The sequence below is a fragment of the Musa acuminata genome, chromosome BXJ1-8, assembly GCF_036884655.1.
Source record: "Musa acuminata AAA Group cultivar baxijiao chromosome BXJ1-8, Cavendish_Baxijiao_AAA, whole genome shotgun sequence".
In the NCBI taxonomy this organism is placed as follows: domain Eukaryota; kingdom Viridiplantae; phylum Streptophyta; class Magnoliopsida; order Zingiberales; family Musaceae; genus Musa; species Musa acuminata.
In genome coordinates, this window is record NC_088334.1 from 18,921,649 (window position 1) to 18,948,119 (window position 26,471).

Sequence of the window (26,471 nt, forward strand, 5' to 3'; positions counted from 1 at the left end):
CCAATTCAAATTTCGAGCTCAAAACGATCAAATCCCGAAATTCCGGGATCAGGCGGTTGCACCTCTTGACTGGAGAGGTGGCACCGCCTGGCAGAGCTCGAAGTCTGAGCTCAGGCGGTTGCACCTCTCGACTGGAGAGGTGGCACCGCCTGGCAGAGCTCGAAGACTGAGCTCAGACGGTTGCACCTTCTCTGTCAGGGGTGGTTGCACCTTCCTGCCAGAGCTCGAAGACCGAGCTCAGGCGGTGCATCTCCTGACCAGAGAAGTTTCTCTTCTCTGCCAGAGGTGATCGCCCCTTTCTGCCAGAGGTGGTTGCACCTCTCTGCCAGAGCTCGAAGACTGAGCTTAGGCTGTGCATCTCCTGGCCAGAGAGGTCGTACTTCTCTTCCAGAGCTCGAAGACTGAGCTCGGTGATTGCATCACCAGGCAGAGCTCGAAACTTGAGCTCAGGCGGTGCTACCGCTTGATAGAGGAGGTTGCACCGCCCAGTCTCGCTTGGAGACTGAGCCCTGGGCGGTTGCACCGCCTGGCTGGAGTGGTTGCACCTCCCAGTCTCGCTGGGAGACTTAGCCTGGGCGGTGGCACCTCCCTGCCTGGGCGGTTGCACCTCCCACAGCTTCTTGGGTTCGAATGGGTTGAACCATTCGACCCAACTTGAGTTCTTCAGGGGCCCAATTGCCCCAGGATTAAGCTAATGGGATCACCTCCCATTTCTAACTTAATCACCGTGCTAACTACGATTAAATCTAAGACAATTTCTACAGCTTTGCTTCGGTACGTCAATTGCTTTTTCCGGCGAGTTTCCGGCGAACTTCCGTCGATCATCCGATGAACCCTCGGTGATGCTTCTGCGGACTTCCGGCAAACTCCTGGACTTTGCGACGATCCACTTGGCGAGTTCTGACGAGCTTCGCTTGGCAAGCTTCTGGACTTCTCGGATCTGTTCCCGCAGAACCTCCGACGACCGTCCGTACTTCCGTCGAACTCTCGAACTCCCAACGTGATCATGAACTTGACTCCGGCGCAACTCCTGCTGCTTGTCTATCTTTCATCGTAGTTAATCCTGCACACTTATCTCAACACATAGATTAGACAACAAATGACAATTGACTTCATCATCAAAATCCGAGATTCAACATCATGTAGTTATAAATTCTCCTTTTTAAGCATTTCTAATCCATCACATTTTGTGCAAAAAGCTAAACTATCATTATGTTCAACTTTTAATCTATCAAAATCACTAAGAAGAGAAGCATGCTCCTTTTTTAATACTTTATACTTTTTACTAACTAATTTATGTTTATCAAATAATTTATGAAAAATACTTAAAAGCTCATTGAAAGATAAATTTGCATCTAATGAACTACTTACCTCATCTTCGATAGCCATTAGTGCGTAGTTGGCGATCTCCTTGTTGCTTTGTTCTTCGCCTTCGAAATCGCTTGAGTCATCCCATGTTACTTTGAGCGTATTCTTCTTTTTTTTATTGCTTCTTCTTTACTTAGGGATATTTGCTTTTGAAATGTCTCGGCTTCTTGCATTCGTAGCATATAACTTGTTCTTTTTTGGGTTCAATTTTATTTTTAGTGTCATTTTTAGATTTATTTCTTTTTATGAAATTTTTAAACTTTCTTGTCAAGAGTGACAAGTCATCATCATAGTTCTCATCACTTGAATTTTCTTTCAAGTAGTCTTCATGAGTTCTTAGTGCCATATCCTTCTTGTTCTTTGGAAGATTGTTTTCAAGCTCTTTATGAGCATTACAAGTCATCTCATAGGTCATTAATGACCCAATAAGTTCTTCGAGAGGAAAATTATTCAAGTCCTTGGCCTCTTGAATAACTGTTACTTTAGGGTCCCAAATCTTTGGAAGGGATCTTAATATTTTATTAACAAGTTCGAAATTAGAAAAACTTTTACCAAGTCCTTTTAGACTATTGATGACATCTGTAAACTAGGTGTGCATGTCTCCAATGGTCTCGCTTAGTTTCATCCGAAACAACTCATAAGTATGGACTAAAAGATTAATTTTAGACTCCTTTACTCTACTAGTACCTTCATGGGTGATTTCGAGTGTGTGCCAAATATCAAAAGTCATTTCAAAAATAGATACTCGATTGAACTCGATTTTATCTAAAGTACAAAACAAGACATTCATAGCTTTGGCATTTAAAGCGAAAGTCTTCTTTTCCAACTCATTCAATCGTTCATTGGAAGAGAAGACTTTTGAAAGTCATTTTCTGTAATATTTCATAAATCAAAATCCATAGAAAATAGAAAAATCCTCATTCTAGTCTTCCAATAAGTATAGTCTGTCTCATTGAAATGGGTGGACATGTAATTGAGTGACCCTCTTGGTTGCCGGTAAATACCAACTCTCTTGGGTTTAAATCCAAACCGAGAGTGACCTTGCTTTGATATCAATTGTTAGGATCAAGAGCGGCACTAAGGGGGGAGGAGGGGGGGGGGGGGGTGAATTAGTGCAGCAGAAAAAATTATCGGCTTTGTAAGAAATTCGTTCGTTGAAAACCAATCTCGGAAAGTGCTTGACTTTAGAGTAAATGAACTAGCAATTAACTTAGAAAGTAATGGCAGTAATGAAAAGTAGAATAAAAATGAGCACATCGAAATTTATAGTGGTTCGGTCATTGTGACCTATATCCACTTCTAATTCCTCCTCCGTCGAGGTCACCAGCATCCACTAATGGTCTTCCTTCAATGGGCGAAGACAAACCACCCTTTTGGAGCTCTCTTCTCCTTTTCATGGGTTTATGAGACAACCTTTATAAGACTCACACTTCTTTTGAATGATCATAATACTAGAAAGGAAGGAGGAGGACTTTTTGCACTTTTACAATATTTTCACACCCTAAGACTTCAATATTTTGTTCACAATTTTGTGCCCTTTCATGCAGAAAAGGGTGGGGTATTTATAGGCCCCAATGGATTCAAAATTGGAGTCAAAAAGTGTCTAATCCTGGATTTCCGGAGTACTGGAGGTACCACTGCCATTATTGGATGGTACTACCACCTACAAATTGACACTGGTTGGTACCACCGTTCAGTTTGGGCGATACCACTGCTCAGTCTAGGCGGTACCATCGCCTGGCAGTATTAACTACCGATGATACCACCGCCCAGACCACTTGGGAGATTGAGTCACCAGGCGGTGCCACTGCCAGTCATGACTTCAGGTGCTGAATAAGCTATTCAACCGGCCTAGTTCAGCCCTGTTAAGAGCCGAGTTAGCCCCTAACTGAGTTAGTGAGATTACCTTCCAATCTTAACTCAACTTAGGTCTAACCATGATAATTAAAATATTTAAACAGTCAATCTCTATCCGGTATGTCGATTGTTCTTTTAGCGATCTTTCGATGAACTTCTCAGTGAACTTCCGACGAACTCCCAACGAACTCTCAGCGAACTCCCGACGAACTCTCGGTGAGCTCCCAATGAACTCTTGGTGAGCTTCCGGGAAACTTCCAGCACATCGTCCGAATCTTTGACGTATCATCCGATCTTTGACTCTGGCCCAACATCTGCTTTATGCCTTACTATTAATCCTGCACACTTATCTCAATATATAGATTAGATCAAACACTTTACCAATTGATTTCATCATCAAAATTCGAGATTCAACAAAAATAAATCTTTTAAATGAGGATCTAGATGAAAAAAATTACATGGAATGACCTAAAGGATTTGAAGAGAAAAGAAAGAAAAGTTTAGCTTGTAAACTTAGGATATCTATAGCCCCTAGATAGTGGTATATAAAAGTTTTATAATACTATTATTTCTTTTAAATTTTAAAAAAATATTGTTGATTAGTATTTATATTTGAATGTCAATGGAAACAAATTTATTATACTAGTATGTAGATGATATTTTTGCTTGCCAAACCTGATCTTGGTTTATTGTATAAAATCAAGATATTTCTCATCAAGAATTTTAAGATAATCGATATGGATGAGAATACTTATGTTATTAACATTAAGATATTTAGGAATAGATCTCAAAGATTGTTAGGACTATCTTAGAATGAATATATTCATCGAGTCTTGGAGAGATTCTGTATACAACTTATTTAGCTTATGATACACCTGTTATTATAGATAAATTTTTGTTAAGTCCGATGTCCTAAGAATAACTTAGAATAAAATAAAAAATATGTATTCTTTATAAATGTATAATTGAAAATCTATTATATGCTTATGTTTATACTAGACAAGATATTAATTTTACAATAAAAAATACTAAGTAAATATTAGAATTACCCATAAATAGAACATTGGAAGGTTGTAAATAAAGTAATAGAATTTTTGTAAAAGATGAAGTATTATATGCTCATATACAACAGATTAGATTAGCTTGAAATAATAATATTTTCAAACACTGATTCTACAAATTACCTTAATAGTAGGAAGCCTATTTTATTATTTATGTTTATATTAACTAAAAAAATAATTTTTAAGAATAATATAATATATATTATATTATTAAAAATAAAAATTAACTTCGTGACATACTTTGAGGATACTAATTAAGATTTACGATTGTAAAAGTTTATCTCATGACTTAGTAGGGTCAAACTCAATTATCAAGTCACTAAAAATACTTTCTATCATATCATAGTAATTTTTTTCTTTAAGAATGATAAATACTCTAGTAATTTTATGCATTATAGTATAAAATACTTGATAGTTAGAAAAAAAAGTCTAAAAATAACTAATGTCAATTAAGAACTTAAATTTTACTGCATTGATTGTTAATCTATTAACAAATATCTTACTGACTAAGATATATAAAAAAATATATTCTTATGATTGAGTTTATGAGCGACCTATAAAAGATATGATGATACATATTTAAGTGGATATCATAATTGATATTTTGCTTACATAATTAAAATTATTTATTTATATTATTCTATTCATATTTATGTATGTACATATTATGGTTGGATGTGATAACATGATTGTGATAAATTACAAGAGTCATTATGAACTATATTAGGAAAGACTAATAAAGTTTTGATGCATAAAAGGGAGTATGATATTGATGACATACAATCGCTATGATTCGTATTGATACTCAAATTTAATGTATTAGTTATTATTATATGTATTTGACTTTTTAACTTGTTTTATAGAATTCGTAGCCACGTGTAAAACACTTTTCAAAATTTTAGAATCCAATCAAGTAAAATTATTTTTAAATAAAAATTTATTTTATTTATTTTATTTTTAAATTTATTTATATTTTACTAATTAATATACAAAATAGGAGAATATTAGATTATGTTATACTATTTAATTAGATAAGATATATTATAGATCTAATTAGATTCTGAGTAAGGTTATCAACTAATACAAAAAAAGCCAGTTAAATAAGATTTCATAGGAGATATGAAAAGAACTCTCCTAATCACCTATCATAAATCTTTTGCTCTCGCTAATAAATAAATTAGATATCCTAAGAATGGTATATTATATGAGAGGAGATCTATTCTATCGCTTATGGTGTTCCTATAATAGGAAGAAAGAAAGAAAAAATGAATCCAATTCTTCTTATCTGAGTATCATTGCTTCCTTCAGATGGAACGATGATGTATTTACAAATGAAAAGAAATATATTCTGAATGACATTAAGAGATATATAATCATAATCTTTGATCTATAGTTATATGGTTTTAATTTTTATATTATTATTATTATATAATAATATAATTATATTTTTATACTTACAAACGCTCAATTACATTCAAAGCTTTTCCTAAGGGTAATAGGAATCTTCATGTTAAGAATATCCATAAGCACAAGCACCTCGGAACCTAATTCACTATGTACACCACACATTGTGAAACCTCCATCGAGTCGTTCCTTCATGTACTTTGGAGTCCAATTCAATGTGCATGTATTGCGAAGCCTCTTTGAGTTTGGACAAAACAAGGTAAATTAATTTTTCTTTATGTAGGAAAAGCCAGGTGATATAGATCTTGGGGGAAAAAAAAAGACTTCGAATGGGAAAGAAAAGGCCGGTGGTCATGGAGCTTAGACAAACATGACGACATTGAATGGGTAGGAAAAGTCATGAAAGATGAGTGGGAAAAGCCGGGTGATAAAAGGAGTTAGATTGATTATATGAGTGTGAAATGCCTGCCTGATATGATCTATGCTTAAGTCAGTAACTTACTAAAAATAAAAGTTTTTTGTAAAATAATTGATTTCGATTATTGTGATCTAAAAATTTTTATAATAAATTAAATCAGAAAAAATATTCTGCAGTATAGATGATAAATTCTTTTAATATTTTTTATATTAGACTGATGTGGCTTGCCGTGCTGATTCGAGATATGATTGGGATGAAGCGGCACTAAATGGGTAGGACATTTGCCTGTAGCGTACGTTACGTATTCACTCTTAAAGCAAGCTTTGATTCTTCTGTGCGAGTCAGCAAGGCGTTATCCTCGAAGTTCCTTACGTTTCCTTCGCTACATCTCAGCCCTACGTATCTGTTACACATGCCACCAAGGTGTATTTAAACTGTCTTCTTGCACCACTACTTTCTGGTTCATCTTTGAAGACAAGTGGAGAGAGGGGAATAGTACGGAGAGGCTGTCATGGCGACTCTTGCAGTGCCTGAAACCATTCCGTCTGCATCAGAGGACGCCGAGCAGATCTGGAAGGCATGCAAAGGTATCATCTCTCTTCTCTGGTACATGCAAAGATTTAATTGGAAGTATGATATCACTATTGTTACACATCCTCCGAATATATATATACATATATATACATACATATATATATATATATATATACATATATATATATATATGTTTGTGTGTGTATTTTTCTTAGGCTTCTTACAGTTTTTTATTTATTTATTTTTTGATTTTGTTTGGGCTCCAAAAATGGTGCCATGTAAACCCCACTCCCAGGTGTCATGGTGAGATGAGCCGGTGAAAAATAAAGTCCCCCTTTGCTTCTTTCTCCCACAAATTGCAATGCAACATCTCACCTATCCCATCTTGCTTTATTCTTCGATTCTTTACTGCTTACTTTCTTTTCTATTATTTTTAACAAAGAATCAAATGGAATATTTTTTTTATTGTTAAAAATCACCCCCTGTGAATCGAACTCTGTTATGTTTGAAAACTAGAACATATTTGCATCAAGATGTAACCCTTTGATGGATATATATATGGCTGTGTTCTGCATTGGTTAGGTGTAGTGGCACCCATTCTTTGATGTTGATAAGTCTTGCTTGTATTTGTAGGAAACCTATTTGCATATGAAAACAGGTCATTTTGACGTGCTGCTACTATTTAAGAATTAGCTTCGCCTTATTGCCACAGCGAAATCTAAGATTAGCATCACAAACTCGTAAGCTCTAAACGGCACATTTTAATTTGTTGTGTTAGGTTGGGGAACAGATGAGACGGCAATCATCACTATATTAGCACATAGAGATGCTACTCAAAGGAAGATAATAAGATTGGCTTTCGAGGAACAGTACAAGGAGAATCTTATCCTGCGACTTGAATCGGAATTATCTGGAGACCTTGAGGTACCTACATTTATCTTCTGCATCCTGCTTGCCTTAGCTTACGTATATATACCTCTTAATTTGATCACACTTCCTCCTGAAGAGAGCTGTCTACCTCTGGATATTTGACCCGGTTGAACGAGAGGCTATCATCGCTAACATCGCCGTGAAGAAGAACATCGACTACCAAGCGATCATAGAAATTGCATGCGTCAATTCCCCGAAAGAGCTGCTGGCGGTGAAGGAGGAATACCATGCTCGTTATAAACGTTCCCTGGAAGAAGATATTGCGGTCCACACTGTTGGAGACTTTAGACAGGCATGCACTTCAGAATTGTGGCATATATATACATTGGCGGTGATATGTCATCTATATAATGGCTTGTATTGCAGCTTTTGGTTTCACTGGTGAGCACATACAGATACGATGGTGACGAGACCGACACAGGCGTAGTTCGTTTGGAAGCCAAAACTCTTCACGATGCTATCAAGTCACAGACCTTCAACCACAGTGAGGTCATTCGAATCCTGAGTACCAGAAGCAAGGCCCAACTTTGCGCTACCTTTAACTATTACAAAGACGAATACGGCATTCCCATTACAAAGGTGACTTACACTTAGAGTGGCATTCATACAGAACGAACTGTCTTAGGTACTGAATTGATTTGCTGATTCGTGTGCTATGACTATGACTAGGCTTTGACTTCTGAGTCTCCAAATGAATTTGCATTGGCACTACGAATGGCGATACGATGCATTGTGTCACCCCAGAAGTACTTTGCAAAGGTGAACATCCATCAAATCTACGAAAGAAGATCTCATCTTTCTCGTGTATATTCATCTCCGGCTATTTACTTGACCGGGTAATTTGAGCTGCAGGTTCTCGAGAATGCAGTCGGCAAAGCAGGTACTGATGAAGATGCACTCACTCGCGTCATCGTCATGCATGCGGAGAAGGATCTGAAGGTGATCAAAGAGATTTTCCATAAGAGAACTAATGCCACGCTCAAACATGCAGTGGGTACCGAGACATGTGGGCATTACAATAGCTTCCTCCTTGCTTTAGTAGGGAACTAAATATGTTTATTTCAGATGATGAACTCTGACATCCTTGTTTGTTTAATTGCTGCTGTGGTGTAGAAGCATTTCATTGTTGCACTTTTCTTCAAGGTTTGAGGTTTGATTTAAGACAATGGCATTCTATCTTATGATCTGTTTGAGTCCGTTTGTTTTCGTGTCTTAATTCTAGCAATGGCTAAATCAATTCGGTATGATTAATCTGAACTTCAGTATATCTTTTCTGATCTAAAGTTTCATGATCATTTTGAAGATTTGAATGCACCAAATTAGCTGTGCAATTTCGTGAAGAATTTATCTTCATGTTTGATGCTGGATTGCGTCAACCACTTGCTTAATCCAGCCATCGACATATTCTTAGGATTAAGATTCTTTTGGTCTCATCAACATCGTAAAAGGAAGAGGAGATTCAAGACGGCTGGCTAAACGAAGTAAGATAGATAGATTACACAGTTTTTTTTTTTTTTTGGAGAAAATAATTAAGAAGCTTCATTTACTCAAGAAACATACTTAAAGGGATTATGCACAGAAACCATACAAAAAGAAGAGAACCCAATGATTCTAGCAAAAGCAATTACGAAATTGATAATAGGCAAAACATCTATGCGAATTAAAATATTTCTCATTGATGAGATCTAGCTTATATGAGGGTTCCAAGAAGGGTGGTGACAAAATTGATAATATGCAACACATCCATGCGAATAAAAATATTCCTCCATTGATGGGATCTAGCTCATATAAGGGTCTCAAAAAGAGCAAGGGATTCAAACAAAATAAATTTATCTTGAGCATTGAGGAAGATATATCCCAAGAACAGACATGTTTATTATTGACATTTTAAGTATGTATGTCAAATGTATTCTTCATGATTACATGTTTATTGTTATCAATCATTAAAAAATTTGTCACGATAACCTTAATATAAACATTAAAATAAAAGAATTATTGTTCTAATATCATCAAGATGATATGTTAGCTTATAATGGACCTTCCTGTGATAAAAATTGAGCTTTTGTGATAGATTAGATCCGTCGAAGGAGATTTAATATAGCAATAATAAATTGATTGTTCGGCCAAGGAATATATTATAAAATAAAGAATTAAAAATATATTAGTGCACGAATGAATGTTTATTGTTTTAATATATTTTTATTGGTTTAATAAAGAATTAAAACTCCAAAACCTATCCGTATGAAAAATGTTTATTGTTTTAATATAGACTTTACATACATCCCTGCTTCACTTTGTTTCTTTTAGATGGAAAAGTTCAAACTTTATAAAGTACTTCATTGCATAATAGAAGCCTCGAGCAAGCATTTTGTTATTCTATTTTTATTCATTAATTATTTTAATTCTAATCTCTAAAAATTTAAAGTTTTATGAGAGATCATTGGATTCAATTTTTAAAATTAACTTTTGATGATTATATATGAAAAGACATGTGATTTGGATAAATACTTTTTAGGGTGATCTTTGGGGCATTTTTAGGCTTTATAAATAGAGTACTAAACCCCTAATTGATCTAATCTCATGAGATAATACTAATTGAATCTTGAGATGAAAATCTTGATTAATGCTATAAGTAGAGATGTGATTTCATCTTAAATAGTAATTACATGCCTTTAGGTTCTTTTTAAACTTTATCCTTATATTTGAGAATGTGAGTACCCAATGAATTATGAGTGCATATGTGTCAGTAAAAGTCTTTAATATTTTGAATATATATATATATATGTATATATATATATATATGTATATATATATATATGTATATATATATATATGTATATATATATATATGTATATATATATATATGTATATATATATATATGTATATATATATATATATATATGTATGTATATTTATATATGTATGTATATATATATATATGTATATATATATATATATATATATATATATATATGTATACATATATGTATATAATTATATAAGATTCTGAACTTATAACGATATACATGTGAGTTGACTAATAATTTTTCAAATGAGTGAAGCAAACTGACTTAGACCGAATCAATTAATTTAATTTCTCAATTCTTTTGACTTCATTTCGAAGGGTTTTTATTTTTCAGTGCGACCAAATACCAATGGATTAGTCCTTCTCAATATTTATAGGACAAAATACTTTATTGTAGATCAGATAGCCTTTTAAGAATAACATTGCAAGACATGTCCATGAAAACCGGTGTTACATAAAAATTTAATGTGAATTTTCAAAATAATAACAAATAATAATAATAATAATAATAATAATAATAATAATAATAATAATAATAATAATAATAATAATAATAATAATAATAATAATAATAATAATAATAATTTGCTTTCGTAATTGCTGTATCGCTTCCCATACATAGTATGGCTGTGTGTTTCTAAGTTTTGCATCCAATAGCATTCATTAGCTTCGAGACCATGAGTTCATCATCCTCCTCTGTCCAGGGCTGAGAAGAGTTCATCATCCTCTAATATTTTCTCTGATCTATAAAAACAATCAAGCCATGCCTAAACTGAATGGAAGCAGATTTCAAGCCAGGGAAATGTGAAATTGTTCCATCACACATTCCTGCAGCAAAACATGTCCTCTGAACTCACCGTGTAGACCAAATTAACAGACAATTTTGCTGAATTGCTAAACATTTCTGGAGTAATGATCTCCGCTAAAATCTTCGATCCTGTTTGTGGATGAACATGATATGATGCTTTTTCTACAGTTGAACATGGACGAACATCTCTTGGTTACAAGAAGAACAAACATTTAAAGAGGTATGTACCTTTGAACACCTTAAGACTAACAGAGGTAAAGGACTAGAAGAACAGGAAGCTCGGACGGCGACGGCAGAGGAGAAGTGTACAGAGGCTTCATAGTACGCCGACGTTGCTGGTCCCGAGGGAGCGGGCGATCTCATCGGCTACCAACACACACGACAAGATCCATCCATCGAGCGCATCCCACACCATGTACATTATGTACACGGCAAGCTCCCACGGCATCGCCATCGGCATCAGCCCATGTTTGTTCCTTCAACCCCTTCTCTACCGATCTTGAGAACTACTAACTTTACCCTTAGAAGTCAATACATACCAAGGAACAAAGAAATACCACCTAAAACAAATTCTTAATGAAGAATCTGTCCTGCCGCCAATAAACAGTAGACTTATTTCTGTGTTCTATTGGAGAGAGAAATTGGAAGACGGTGGAAGACAAAAAAAAAAAAAAAAAGAAAGAAACAAAGTGGATATTTATTAGACGATGACTTAGTTATGGATATCCTTCGAAAGGGCAAAGGGAAGAGAGCGTCCAATACGCCTTCTCGATTGTATCATGGTCTTCATAAGACGTTGTTTTTATCGTTGATAAGGTAAATTTTGGGTTCAAGACAGGTCACAACCAATGCCACGCTGCATTACAGTCGGGTCAGCAAGGGGAGCACCCCCACATGTTAAGTCGGAATCCATACCGAGACACTGTTTGGCATGTCCCATCCCGGAAGCTCGGGGCGGTGCCGTCTGACGTCGTCCCGCGTGTCCCGGGACAACAGCCGCACGGTACCATCTCATCCCCCGAGAATCAGCCGTCATGCCGAACCCGTGTGCGACCGACCCTCGTACAATAGTATAAAATCCCTTGGCCGGCATCCTGCCAAGGAAGGGAGGCAAAAAACAATTCAACACAACTACTGACTTGCTCGTCGGATGGGCCAAAGTTGTAAATCACCCGACGAGGGCCATTTTTATAGGTAAGCGGCCACCCCTGAGCCACGAGCGTCTCGACCTAGGAATTGTCATCCAGTGAACGAAGGCGGGCTGCCAACCAGCCCGGGAAAGGAGAGACGGTGCTCAGCGCAAACGACGCTCGGACTTAGAAACATTGATCAACACCCCATCACGAGGGTCCGGTCTACCTCGGCGTCCAACTCAGCCGACAGAAGACTTCCAACATCGACCCGTGGACCGAGCCGTGCTAACTTACCAGCCATGGTACATTTGTTCACCAATATTTTTGGTGCTAGAAGGAGGGCCATGTCGCAGGTGTTAGGATCGAGAGCACTAAGAGGGGGGGGGGGGGGGGGGGGGGGTGAATTAGTGCAGCGGAAATCTTTTAGCGATTAAAAACGAAAGCTGCGTTCATTCGATAAAAACTATTTTGATGCAAAAGCCAATTCTAAGATTACTTATGATTAAGTGCAGTTTACATCGAAACACAGTTTGCGTCTAAGCGTAATTTACGCAGTTTGCGTCTAAATGCAGTTTGCGTCTAAATGCAGATTGCGTCTAAGCGCAGTTTGCATCTAAGCGCAGTTTGCATCTAAGCGCAGTTTGCGTCTAAGCTTAGATTATGTCTAAGCGCAGTTTGCATCTAAGCGCAGTTTGCGTCTAAGCGCAGATTGCGTCTAAGCGCAGTTTGCGTCTAAACACAGTTTGCGTCTAAGCGCAGTTTACGTCTAAACTCATATTGTGTCTAAGCGCAGTTTGTGTCTAAGCGCAGTTTGCGTCTAAACGCAGATTGCGTCTAAGTGCAGAAGGCAGTTTGTAGTTATAAATGGAATCAAAACGTAAACGTAAACTGCAAAGAAACTCGTTCGTAAAAGCGCAGAAGACAGTTTGCAGTTATAAATAGAATCAAAACGTAAATGTAAACTACAATGTAAGGATCGTACGAAAACACCGATTTACGTCTGAATGCAGATTCGGAAAGATCAGAACTTAGAAACTTGTTCGTAAAAGCGCAGAGAGCAGTAGCTATGTAGGAGGTTTGCAGTAATGATAAAGTGCTCAAAATAAAAGCAAACCAGAGATTTAGAGTGGTTCGGTCAGTCTTGACCTACTCCACTTTTGGCTTCCTCCACCGACAAGGTCACCGACGTCAACTAGAGGCCTTCCTTCAATAGGCGAAGGCCAACTGCCCTTTTACAGTTTCACTCATTTTGACGGGCTCAGGAGACAACCCTTACAGAACCTTTCTCTCCTCTCTTTACAACTCAAGACTTGAAGAACAGAAAGAGGAGAACTTTTGGACTTTACACAAATTTGAGCTCTTAGAATCACAGAAAAGATCAAGAATTCGATGTAGGTCTATATCTCTTCAGTGCTAAATGGGTGGGGTATTTATAGGCCCCAACCCAGTTCAAATTTGGAGCTCAAAATGATCAAATCCCGGAATTCCGGGATCAGGCGGTTGCACCTCCTGACTGGAGAGGTTGCACCGCCTGGCAGAGCTCGAAGACTGAGCCTCTGGGCGGTGCCACCTCTGTCAGGGGCGGTTGCACCTCTCTGCCAGAGCTCGAAGACCGAGCTCAGGCGGTTGCACCGCCTGACTGGGGAGGTTGCACCGCCTGGCAGAGCTCGAAACTTGAGCTCTGGCGGTGCTACCTCCTGACAGAGGAGGTTGCACCGCCCAGTCTCGCTCGGAGACTGAGCCCTGGGCGGTTGCACCTCCCAGCTTTGTTGGGAGAACCTCTCCTGGGCGGTGCCACCTCTTTCACTATTTCAGCTCACTTGGTTTGGCTTCAAACTTGGCCCAAACTAGTCCGAACTTGGGCCTAATTGGCCCCTACTTGGGTTATAGGATTAACACCTAATCCTAACCCTAATTAACATGCTAACTATGATTTTAAAGACATTTTCTAAGCTATTACAAAGTCCGCAAGTCAAGACTTCTTCTGGCGAGCTTCCGGCAAACTTCCGGCAAACTTCCGGCGGTCTTCCGATGAACTCTCGGAAACCATTCTACAGACTCCCAGCAAGCTCCTAGACTTCACGATTTGATCTTAGCGAGTTCCAACGAGCTTCTTCGGCAAGCTCCGATCTTTCTCGGTGTGCTCCGCGAACTTCCAACGAACCTTCCGGCGAGCTTCCGAAAATCCTTCGGCAAGCTCCCAACTCATTCTCGGCTAGTTCCGGTAGCATTCCCGATGAACCTTCGGACTTCCGTCGAATTCTCGAACTTGCAACAAATCCTTCGCGCTTAACTCCGACACTTTGTTTCGCTTTATGTCTTCATCGTTATCATAGTTAATCCTGCACAATTAAAGCAAAACTTCGATCGAGACAATTAATCCTAAGCAATTAACCAAGTTGTCCGGCATGTCATTGGTCCCTCGACGCTTCGTCTGATTCTTCGGCGCATCGTCCTCTCCTGCGGCCTATTGCCCAATCGGCCAATTGACTCCACAACTCTGATATCCTTGGCACAATAACCGCTCTTCTTGGCCCGATGCCCGAGTCCACTGCCCGAAGCCTTCTGTCGATACGTCGACCGATCCACCGGCCCGACGTCCAATCTTCTGACATGTTCCTCCAGCACAACATGATTTTCCTGCTTTAATTGTCTCATCCTGATCAAAGCATCCTGCGTCACTCAAAACACAGATTAAATCATAAACATATATCAAGTAGTTTCATCATCAAAATACGAGATTCAACAATCTCCCCCTTTTTGATGATGACAACTACTTGATGACGGAGTTAACCTTAACTCCCGGAGTTTAAACAAACTCCCCCTATCAATATGCCATATTGATAGAACCTTGAATTCAAACTGAATTCAAGTCATTGCAATATTCATCATGAATACTTGCAACACGTCATCATGAACTTATGCATAAACTTATGCATAACATGTCATGTCATCAACATACTTCTCCCCCTTTGTCATCAACAAAAAGGAGAAGTACCACAATCAAGTGTTTGTGATATAAGTTTAACTCATTGCATGAAAAACATAATATCTATTGTTATCATCATGCAAGTTTGCTATCATCAAATGGTAAGATATCAATATGTAAAATTGCGATTCAAGTTCTTGATATCTTAACATGATATGACATTCATAGCACCTATTCATATGAATGCTGCTTTTGATAACTCATCATAATATGACATTCATAACATCTATTCATATTCTTCAAATATGGCACTCATAGTATCAATTTATATATTTCTCCCCCTTTGTCATCAACAACAAGGAGACCGATATAAGCAAATTTTAAATATAAGTGCGATGTCATAAGTTGGTTCATGTCATTTTCTAACAGTGAGTGATAGAATACCAATTATGCAAACATCTCGAGGAAAACATGACATGGAGATAGCTTTTATTGCTTCTACCTTTTTATTTGTTATCTTTTTACATGAAGGAGGAAAGCCATATATGAAGTTCAAATTGATAAGATATTAAAGCACACTTCATTTTTGCAAGGATTAAGATATGTAAGTGAGTCAAATCCTTGTATGTAAAAATATCTTCCTTTTATAAGAGGGAATCATCAAATATGTTTCTCGAAAAATATTTTTCATATGATAAGTGCATTTGCTAGATGATTCCATATGTCAAAAATCAATGATGTGAATTAAACTAGATATGACATAAGCTTGTTAAGTTCGGAAGAGGATAATGTATCAAGAAAATCCAATTGTTAGAATCAAGAAAATCTGAAAATGAAATTTGACACTTTCATACATTCGGACAGTGTTTTACTAGAGATATTCAATTACAATCATGAAGGTAAAACATGCTTATTATCATGGAAATTTTTGTATTCAAGCACATAATTTCCAACATGTAATCATGGCAAGTAATTGTGTAAAATCATTATGGCAATCAGGTGATTTGATCATTCAATCAAAAAAGCCCGAAAAATAATTTTAACACGTTTAATCATTCGGACATATTTTTGCCATAGTTTTTTTAAATATAATCATGAAGATAAGGTATGCTCATCATCATGGTAGTATGATAGCAAGTTTACCATATACAAGCTAGCAAAAAATTTCTCAATTTTAAGGCCCGCAAGCTAGCAATTTTGAGATGTTCAAGAAAGCAACTCTTGCTTCTTGAAATATAAGTTTTGCTAGATGTGCAAGTTAACTTTTTGCTTCTTGAGATAGACAAGATAGCATTCCTTGGTGATGTTCAATATAGCTAAGTTCTACATCATGCAAGCTAGTGAATTTTTTAACATTTTAGAACATGCATAATCACCAAAGCATCATAAATTTTAATAATGTGCAAAATTATAAATTTTGCATGATTGCATTTGTGTGTCTTGAGATTTGCAAGATAGCACTTCTTGGTGATATTCAAGATAGCAATTTCTTCTCTTTTGAGAAGTGCAATTTTTGCTTTCTTCTTGAATTGTGCAAGCTAGCTATCTCCCCTTTTGTCATTGTCAAAAAGAAGGGAAAAACCCTTTACATCATTTTTTAAATCATGACAAAGGTTAGTATCAATCTCATTTGTGCATCATTATATTTTCAAATTAAAACATGCACATTTTCAAAACATATAAACTCATTATTATATGCATGATTCCAACTCATCATTCATATTATTTCAATCATTGTTTCACTCATCACTATAGCTTATCATGCATAATATGTAAAACCATCTAACATGATATAAACATTTATTTATTTAATTTTTTAAGCATTCATGATACATCATACATTATCATAATAAAAAGCATATGCATCATTCCAAATCATAAATATTTCAAATTATCATGGTATTAATTTGTCACATTGCATCCTACCATGCATGATCGAAACTTCTCATTTGCATACATCAATATAAATTCATGAATATCTCATGCATTCATATCATCACTTGAGGAATATTGAAAAGAAATAATTGGGTGATGAGATAAATATTTCATGAGTATAAAGAATTGCATAAAAATCATATCATGAATACAAGAAATACAAGTCACAATCATTCAAGAGAAAAATCATCATTCATTTTTGATTCATTCAATTTGATAAATCAAGATCATGATTTTGATAAAACTCATTTCAAATTTAAATCATCAAAATCATTTTTATGGCTCACAAAATTTATAACATAAATAGATTCATGATTTCATTGATAATATATTTTTCCCTTTTTAAGTGTTTCATTTTAAGTGGTCGATTTCATGTTAGCATGCCTTTTCATTTATGAAAACATGCATCAATTTTTTAAAGCCACTGTTATTATCATGAAAATTGATAATCAAGAATCATCATACATAATTTCAAAAATATATACTCATTAATCATAACTTCAAATTAAACATGATTTCATATACTCAAAATCGAGAAATAACAATGGAAATCAACATGATACACATTATTACTTTTCAACCACATATAGCATGATTTCACAAGGTATTTTTAATCAAAATTATTTTTTTTTTATCATAAACATGCAATTTTCATGATTATTTTCAAAATTACTAGAATGATAAGCATGATTCCTAATTGTTTGTATTTTCATTATAAAATTATTAAATATGCAATTTTCAAGAAAATTAAAAAAGGAGAAATGCTTTATGAAAAGCATCATGTAATTTCAAAGTAAATTAAAGGCATTTTGATTACCTCAGCGTCGAAAGGCGTAAAGGCGTAGTTTGCCACCTCGCCTTTGTTGATTTTCTCCTCGTCTTCGGAGGAGCTCGATTCATCCCAGTTTTTGTTCTTCTTCTTGCGTTCAAAGCAAGTAGTTCCGATCTTTTTACTTTTTAATTTTTGTTTCATTTTAAGTTCACCATCACTTGAGCTTATGCTCGAGTGGTCTTCAAATGTTCTATGTCCCAAATCCTTCCTGTTCTTTGGAAGGTAGTTCTCAAGTTCTTCACGTGCATTGCACGTCATTTCATATGTGATCAATGAACCAATTAGTTCTTCAAGTGGAAATTGGTTCAAGTTTTTCGATTCTTGAATAGCAGTTACTTTTGAATCCCAAGTTTTAGAAAGTGAGCACAAAACTTTGTTAACGAGTTCAAAATCCGAAAAGCTTTTACCAAGTGATTTTAAACCATTGACGACATCCGTAAAACGGGTGTACATGTCAACAACGGTTTCGCTTGGTTTCATATGAAAAAGCTTGAAATCATGCAGTAAAATATTAACTTTCGAGTCTTTGACTCTACTAGTTCCCTCGTGCGTGATTTCAAGAGTGCGCCAAATATCGAAAGCCGTTTCGCACAAAGAAACCCGATTGAACTCATTTTTGTCCAAAGCGCAAAATAAGGCATTCATAGCCTTTGCGTTTAAAGAAAAATACTTCTTCTCTAAATCCGACCATTCGTTCATCGGTTTAGAGGGAAGTTAAAAACCGTTTTCAACGATATTCCATAAATCCAGATTTAGAGAAATCAAGAAAACTCTCATTCGAGTTTTCCAATAAGTGTAGTCCAATCCGTTAAAGAACGGTGGATGAAAGACCGAAAAGCCCTCTTGAAGAGCCATTTCTTTCGGGTGTAAATCCGAAATGAGAAATACCCCGCTCTGATACCAATTGTTAGGATCGAGAGCACTAAGAGGGGGGGGGGGGGGGTGAATTAGTGCAGCGGAAATCTTTCAGCGATTAAAAACGAAAGCTGCGTTCGTTCGATAAAAACTATTTTGATGCAAAAGCCAATTCTAAGATTACTTATGATTAAGTGCAGTTTATGTCGAAACACAGTTTGTGTCTAAGCGCAATTTACACAGTTTGCGTCTAAATGCAGTTTGCGTCTAAATGCAGATTGCGTCTAAGCGCAGTTTGTATCTAAGCGCAGTTTGCGTCTAAGCTTAGATTGCGTCTAAGCGCAGTTTGCATCTAAGCGCAGTTTGCATCTAAGCGCAGATTGCGTCTAAGCGCAGTTTGCGTCTAAACACAGTTTGCGTCTAAGCGCAGTTTACGTCTAAACTCATATTGCGTCTAAGCGCAGTTTGCGTCTAAGCGCAGTTTGCGTCTAAACGCAGATTGCGTCTAAGCGCAGAAGGCAATTTGCAGTTATAAATGGAATCAAAACATAAACGTAAACTGCAAAGAAACTCGTTCGTAAAAGCGTAGAAGACAGTTTGCAGTTATAAATAGAATCAAAACGTAAATGTAAACTGCAATGTAAGGATCGTACGAAAACACCGATTTACGTCTGAATGCAGATTCGGAAAGATCAGAACTTAGAAACTTGTTTGTAAAAGCGCAGAGAGCAGTAGCTATGTAGGGGGTTTGCAGTAATGATAAAGTGCTCAAAATAAAAGCAAACCAGAGATTTAGAGTGGTTCGGTCAGTCTTGACCTACTCCACTTTTGGCTTCCTCCACCGACGAGGTCACCGACGTCAACTAGAGGCCTTCCTTCAATAGGCGAAGGCCAACTGCCCTTTTACAGTTTCACTCCTTTTGACGGGCTCAGGAGACAACCCTTACAGAACCTTTCTCTCCTCTCTTTACAACTCAAGACTTGAAGAACAGAAAGAGGAGAACTTTTGGACTTTACACAAATTTGAGCTCTTAGAATCACAGAAAAGATCAAGAATTCGGTGTAGGTCTATATCTCTTCAGTGCTGAATGGGTGGGGTATTTATAGGCCCCAACCCAGTTCAAATTTGGAGCTCAAAACGATCAAATCCCGGAATTCCGGGATCAGGCGGTTGCACTTCCTGACTGGAGAGGTTGCACCGCCTAGCAGAGCTCGAAGACTGAGCCTCTGGGCGGTGCCACCTCTGTCAGGGGCGGTTGCACCTCTCTGCCAGAGCTCGAAGACCGAGCTCAGGCGGTTGCACCGCCTGACTGGGGAGGTTGCATCGCCTGGCAGAGCTCGAAACTTGAGCTCTGGCGGTGCTACCTCCTGACAGAGAAGGTTGCACCGCCCAGTCTCGCTCGGAGACTGAGCCCTGGGCGGTTGCACCTCTTGGCTGGGGCGGTTGTACCTCCCAGCTTTGTTGGGAGAACCTCTCTTGGGCGGTGCCACCTCTGACCCTGGCGGTGCCACCTCTTTCACTATTTCAGCTCACTTGGTTTGGCTCCAAACTTGGCCCAAACTAGTCCGAACTTGGGCCTAATTGGCCCCTACTTGGGTTATAGGATTAACACCTAATCCTAACCCTAATTAACGTGCTAACTATGATTTTAAAGACATTTTCTAAGCTATTACAAAGTCCGCAAGTCAAGACTTCTTCTGGCGAGCTTCCGGCAAACTTCCGGCGGTCTTCCGATGAACTCTCGGAAACCATTCTGCGGACTCCCGGCAAGCTCCTAGACTTCACGATTTGAGGTCCTGGCGGTACTACCGCTAGTGTTGGGTGGTACCGTCACCTATAGCATAAAGAACTAGTGGTATCACCACTCAATTTGGGTGGTACTATTGTTAGGATCAAGAGCACTAAGAGGGGGAGTGAATTAGTGCAACAGAAAACTTTCGACGATTTAAAACGACGTTCGTACGATAAAAACGATTTCGGTAAGAAAGCCAATTCGGAAATCACTTTAACTTGTGATCAAGTGAGATGTAGTTAAAGTAAAGATATAGAGGAAGTTTGCAGTTAAGATAGAGAACAGAATGTAATTGCAAACCGAAATACGATATTCGTACGATAAAAGCGATTTCGGTATGAAAGCCGATTCGGAAGTTTCTTTAACTTAGATTAGGTGAAGTGCAGTTAAAGTAAAGCTATGGAGGCAGTTTGCAGTTAAGATAGATAACAGAAAGTAAATGCAAACTGAGATTTACAGTGGTTCGGTCAATCTTGACCTACATCCACTTTTGGCTTCCTCCTCCGATGAGGTCACTGACGTCCACTAGAGGCCTTCCTTCAATAGGCGAAGGCCAACCACCCTTTTACAGTTTCACTCCTTTTGACGGGCTTAGGAGACAACCCTTACAAACTTTTCTCTTCTCTCTTGAAGGATCAAAACTTGGAAGAAAAGAGGGAGGAGAACTTCTAGCCTTTATAACATTTTTGAGCTCTAAAAATCACAGAGTAAGATTGGATTTTCGGTGTTTTTAGTTGCCCTTTCATGCAGGAAAGGGTGGGGTTTATATAGGCCCAAAACTGGTTTGAATTTGTAGCTCAAAAGTGTCTTTTCCTAGATTTCCGGGGTCCTGGCAATACTACCACCTGACTGGGGCGGTACAACCGCCTGACAGAGCTCGGAGACCGAGCTCTGGCGGTGCCACTGCTTAATAGGGGTGTTTGCACTACTCAGTCTCGCTCGGAGACTGAGCCCAGGCGGTGCCACCGCTTGACTGGGGCGGTTGCACCGCCCAGTCTTGCTCGGAGATTGAGCCCAAGCGGTGCCACCGCCTGACTTGGGCGGTTGCACCACCCAGCTTTCCTGGGAGACCATCTCCTGGGCGGTGCCACTGCCGACCCTAGCGGTGCCACCACCTAGCAGGAATTCTGGTCCAAATGGGTTGATCCATTTGGCCCAATTTGGGTCTATCAAGAGCCCAATTGCCCCCAGATTAAGTTAATGGGATCACCTCCCATTCCTAACTTAATCTACATGCTAACTACGATATTTCTTAAGACATTTACTGCAACTTGCTTCGGTGCATCAATCGCTTCTTCCGGCGAGCTTCCATCGAACATCTGACAAACCTTTGATGATGCTCTGGTGGACTTCTAACAAACTCCTGGACTTGCGATGATTCACTTGGCGAGTTCCGATGAGCTTCTTTGGCAAGCTCTTGGACTTCTCGGATTTATTCCCGTAGAACCTCCGACGACCGTCCGGACTTCCGTCGAACTCTCGAACCCCCAACGTGATCATAGTCTTGACTCTGGCGTAACTTCTGTTGCATGTCTTACTTCCATCATAGTTAATCCTGCATATGTAAAATAAAACTTTGATCGAGACAATTAATCCTAAGCAATTAACCAAGTTGTCCGGTATGTCATTGGTCCCTCGACGCTTCGTCCGATTCTTCGGCGCATCGTCCTCTCCTACGGCCTATTGCCCAATCGGCCAGTTGACTCCGCAACTCCGATATCCTTAGCACAATACCAGCTCTTCTTGGCCCGATGCCCGAGTCCACGGCCCGAAGCCTTCTGTCGATACGTCGACCGATCCACCGGCTCGACGTCCAATCTTCTGACATGTTCCTCCGACACAACATGATTTTTTTTGCTTTAATTGTCTCATCCTGATTGAAGCATCTTGCGTCACTCAAAACGCAGATTAAATCATAAACATATATCAAGTGGTTTCATAATCAAAATTTGAGATTCAATAATCTCCCCCTTTTTTATGATGACAACCACTTGATGACGGAGTTAACCTTAACTCCCGGAGTTTAAACAAACTCCCCCTATCAATATGCCATATTGATAGAAACTCTTGGATTCAAAAATCCAAGCAACATGTCATCATAAACTTATGCATAACATGTCGTGTCATCAACATACTTCTCCCCCTTTGTCATCAACAAAAGGAGAAGTAAAACTATTCTTGTGTTTGTGATATAACTTCAACTCATTGCATGAAAAATGTTGGTGTAAACAACTTTATGCCGTGGCCTCGGGGCCGACGCGGCTTGGTCAGGGTTCCGAATGATGGAGATCTCGCGCAGCGTCCCTCGAGGTCCCTCAGTGGCCGATCACGACGGTCGGTCGGGACGAGGTTGTCGTTTCCTCTAGGCAAGAACTCCTCGCCTGCGCGTCCAGTGGGGACCTTCGGCTTCGCACCTGCACAAAGGTCGGGTCGGAAGCTCGGCCCGACCCCTCCGACGATCAAGTCAATGGGTGTGGAGGGGATTTTGGTATCCTGAAGTGCTCTCTCTTTCATTTAGAACTTTGGGGGTATTTATAGGTAAGTTTAGTGTTACCTGATGTGCCTGCCTGTAGGGGCAGGACCGTACCTCTAATGGTGTCTGACATTGCCGTTGGCGTTGCGTGGAGAACCGAACTGCCGCAGGGTATGGGCGAGCCTCGGTCGTCGTCCTCCTCTGCCTCGGTCAAGCGCGCGGGCTCAGGCAACGATGAAGTCGTTATCTGAGAGCGGGTGACGTCGACGCATATCGAGTCGGCATTATTGCCCTCCTCCTCGGGCAAAGTGTTGTCCAGGCGTGGCTGACGTTGTGGCGCGTCATGTCGCCATTATTACCACCATCATATTCCCCCCCCCCCGAAAGGAGCTATGCGTCGGTTGTTGTAAAAAGGGGGGAGTCCGAGGCATGTCTTCAGCCTCCGGTATCGTGGTAATCTCAAGCGATATGAGGTCAAGAACGTCTCGGGCGGCAAGCCGCGCCGAGGAGGTGGTCTTCGACCGAGAAGCACGCCTCAGGCGCGCGGGATGTGTCGCGCAGGTGTGGTCTCGGGGGCATGGAGCCGAGGAGCATGACGTAGGTGGGCTGGCCGTGCAGGTGTGGTCTCGGGGGGTATAGAGCCGAGGAGCACGACGCAGGTGGGCAGGCCGCGCAGGTGTGGTCTCGGGGGCATAGAGCCGAGGAGCATGACGCAGGCGGGCTAGCTGCGCAGGTGTGTACTCGGGGGCATGGAGCCGAGGAGCACGACGCAGGCGGGTTGGCCGCGCAGGTGTGGACTCGGGGGCATGGAGCCGAGGAGGTGGTCTCAGGCAACATGAGGCTGAAGAGCACGTCTCGGGTGGGCAGGCCGCGCCGAGGAGGTAGTCTCGGGCAACATGCAGCCGAGGAGCACGACGCAGGCGGGCTGGCCGCGCAGGTGTGGTCTCGGGCAATATGAGGCCGAGGAGCACGTCTCGGGCGGGCAGGTCCTGCCGAGGAGGTGGTCTTGGGCAACATGAGGCCGAGGGGCACGTCTCGGGCAAGCAGACCACGCCAAGGAGGTGGTCTCGAGCAACATGCAGCCGAGGAGCACGACGCAGGCGGGCTGGCCGCGCAGGTGTGGTCTCAGGCATCATGAGGCCGAGGAACAACTTTGTTTTGGTCAGTGACCGATCGCTCAACTGTGCACGGGAGCGGGCGGCCAGGTTGCTTTCTTCCTGGGGAAGCTCAAGGGGTCGTCTCTTTCGGGAGTCGCCGGCTTTCGAGGCTGATATGATTAGCGCCTCCGTACTTCGCACCGCACTGCAGTTGGCCGCCATGTCAGGCTATATTTATGGTGAAGTGACGTTTGGGTCTTCGCAGCGCACTTCCGGAGAGGAAGGGTTGCTGTTTTGGCGGGATGTGGCCTATAAATAGCACACCGTCGGCTTCCTGCACGTCCTGATACCTGCATTTGCTCAACCCTCTCTTCGGGCGACCGTGTTTCGTACCCATCGGCTGCCCTACCTTCCTTTCCAAGACTTGGTAAGAATGGCTTCTCCTTCTCTGCCCTTTTCTTCCTCGCTTCCCGCTTCCGGTATCGTCGGAGAGGGGGCATTGCCGGCGAGTCCTCGCTCATCGTCCGAGGAAAGGGCTGTCAAAGCCCTTGAATCGCTAATGTGGCCGCACGACCTCGACTCAATTGTGAGTGAGTCGTCGCTCGGCTCCCTCCGGGATCGTTATGGTATCCTGGCGGAGTTCACGCTCATTGCCCTTGAGCCGGGGCAGCGGGTGTATGATCCTATACCTAGGGGCTTCGCCCTAACCCTGGATGCCTTCGAGGCCGGGTTGCGCCTCCCTCTCCATCCAATCATAAGCTCCTGTGTCTCGTGGTGGCGCATCTCCCCTTCTTAGATGGCGCCAAATTCCTGGCGCTATCTGGTGGCGTTCCTAAGGGAATGCTACTACGCTAGGATTCCTCCGAGCCGGTCTCTTTTCCTCTCCTACTTCCGTCTATCCAAGGGGTCAGGGGATTATTACCTGTTCACCCGACCGGGCTTCCGGGTCAGCGGGGCTCCTTCCAGCAACAAGGGGTGGAAGGAGCGTTTCTTCTACGTATGCCATCCGGAAGGTTGGAATTTTGGGCTCCGGTGGGCGGCGCGCACCGTTGACAACACCGCCCCGGTTCTGGATGAGGAGGAGCGCCAGGCCCTTCGAAGACTGAAGGAGACCCTCCCGGCCTCCCGAGTCATCCAGAAGATGACCGAGGCGTGGCTAGTCGAGGCGGGTCTGAGCCTGGTGCCTCGAGGTATTCCTTAAAGAAGGTAGTGGCTGGTCTTCATGTTTTTTGGTGTTCTGACCGAGCTAGGTGTTTTCGTGCAGAAATGGTGAACCTCACTGCTATGCGCGGAGGGCGCTCTTCATCAACCACATCCCTGCGTCGTCCGGCCGAGCCAGGCATCGGTACGAGGGAGGCGCCGGTGGAGCTCGAGGCCGGGCGTCCTCGGAAGAAGGCCAATGTTGCTGCCTCGAAGAAACCGACTCCACCGAGGGCTCGGGCCTGCGAAGTGGCGGCGGAGCCGGGCTCACACGACCGGCGACGGGGACATGGCCGGGGGGAGGCCGGACCAAGCAACGAGGGGGCAAGAAAAGCGCTTAGGGAGCCCTCGATTCGGGACTTGTGTCGTCTGCCCGCGGGGGCACCGAACGAACCCTACCAGGCGCGCTTGATGGGCAAGCTTTCGGAGGGCCAACCCTCCGACCGGTTGGCGGCCCGCTGGGGGGGGCTGACCCGCGGGACCCGGGTATGGTCTGACGGGGAAACTGCAGCCGCATTCATCCGAGGAGGGCTTCATCCGGATTTGGCTCATGAACTGTATACCATGCCCTCGGATGTCTTGCTGGGCAAATCCGCGAAGTCATTGCTGTGGGTAAGCGTCTTGCTATTGGACCCCGACCTCCTGTTTGTCCGAGAATGGTTCTGACTTTTCCTCTATAGGGCCAACACTACACGATGGCGTTGGCAGACTGCGCGTGCGACGCGGGTCGGGCCCTTGGCATCCTGTGCAACCGGAATGCCGAGCTACGCAAGCAGCTCGAGGAGGTCCGTGCGGGGGCAGCTCCGGAGGCAGTTGCGGCGGCCGAGCAGTGATCCTCGGAGCTCGAGGCGGAGGTGACGTGCCTCAAGTCCGAGGCGAGGGCGACCGACCAGCGTATGTCAGCGCTGGAGGCTAAGGTCCTTCGCCTGAAGTCTGAGCCGAAGGCAGCTGAGGAGGAGAAGGAGGGTCTCCAAGTGCTCCTAAGGGTGACACAGACCGAGGCTCACCTGGCTCAGAGCGAGGCGGTCACCCTGAC

General features: G+C 41.2%; 2 protein-coding genes across 2 annotated transcripts; one reads left to right on the top strand and one right to left on the bottom strand.

Moving 5' to 3' along the window:
- The first annotated feature begins 6,567 nt into the window (after positions 1-6,567).
- LOC103994819 (annexin-like protein RJ4) lies at positions 6,568-8,721 on the top strand. The gene is made up of 6 exons (XM_009415256.3): positions 6,568-6,695; positions 7,421-7,566; positions 7,649-7,864; positions 7,939-8,151; positions 8,242-8,331; positions 8,425-8,721. Exons 1-6 carry the CDS (start codon positions 6,620-6,622, stop codon positions 8,620-8,622), a joined length of 939 nt encoding a protein of 312 aa, XP_009413531.2. The 5' UTR covers positions 6,568-6,619; the 3' UTR covers positions 8,623-8,721.
- A 2,783-nt stretch (positions 8,722-11,504) lies between these two features.
- Positions 11,505-11,878, bottom strand: LOC135680307 (uncharacterized). The gene has a single exon (XM_065194189.1). It carries the CDS (start codon positions 11,646-11,648, stop codon positions 11,505-11,507), a length of 144 nt encoding a protein of 47 aa, XP_065050261.1. The 5' UTR covers positions 11,649-11,878.
- Between the last annotated feature and the right edge of the window lie 14,593 nt (positions 11,879-26,471).

Excerpts from the sequence above, each read along its gene's own strand:
- LOC135680307 (XM_065194189.1), bottom strand. The coding sequence starts at position 11,648 with ATGCCGATGGCGATGCCGTGGGAGCTTGCCGTGTACATAATGTACATG.
- LOC103994819 (XM_009415256.3), top strand. The coding sequence starts at position 6,620 with ATGGCGACTCTTGCAGTGCCTGAAACCATTCCGTCTGCATCAGAGGAC. Across the intron at positions 6,696-7,420 it reads GATCTGGAAGGCATGCAAAG|GTTGGGGAACAGATGAGACG; the intron begins GTATCATCTCTC and ends TTGTTGTGTTAG. Across the intron at positions 8,332-8,424 it reads CCCAGAAGTACTTTGCAAAG|GTTCTCGAGAATGCAGTCGG; the intron begins GTGAACATCCAT and ends TTTGAGCTGCAG.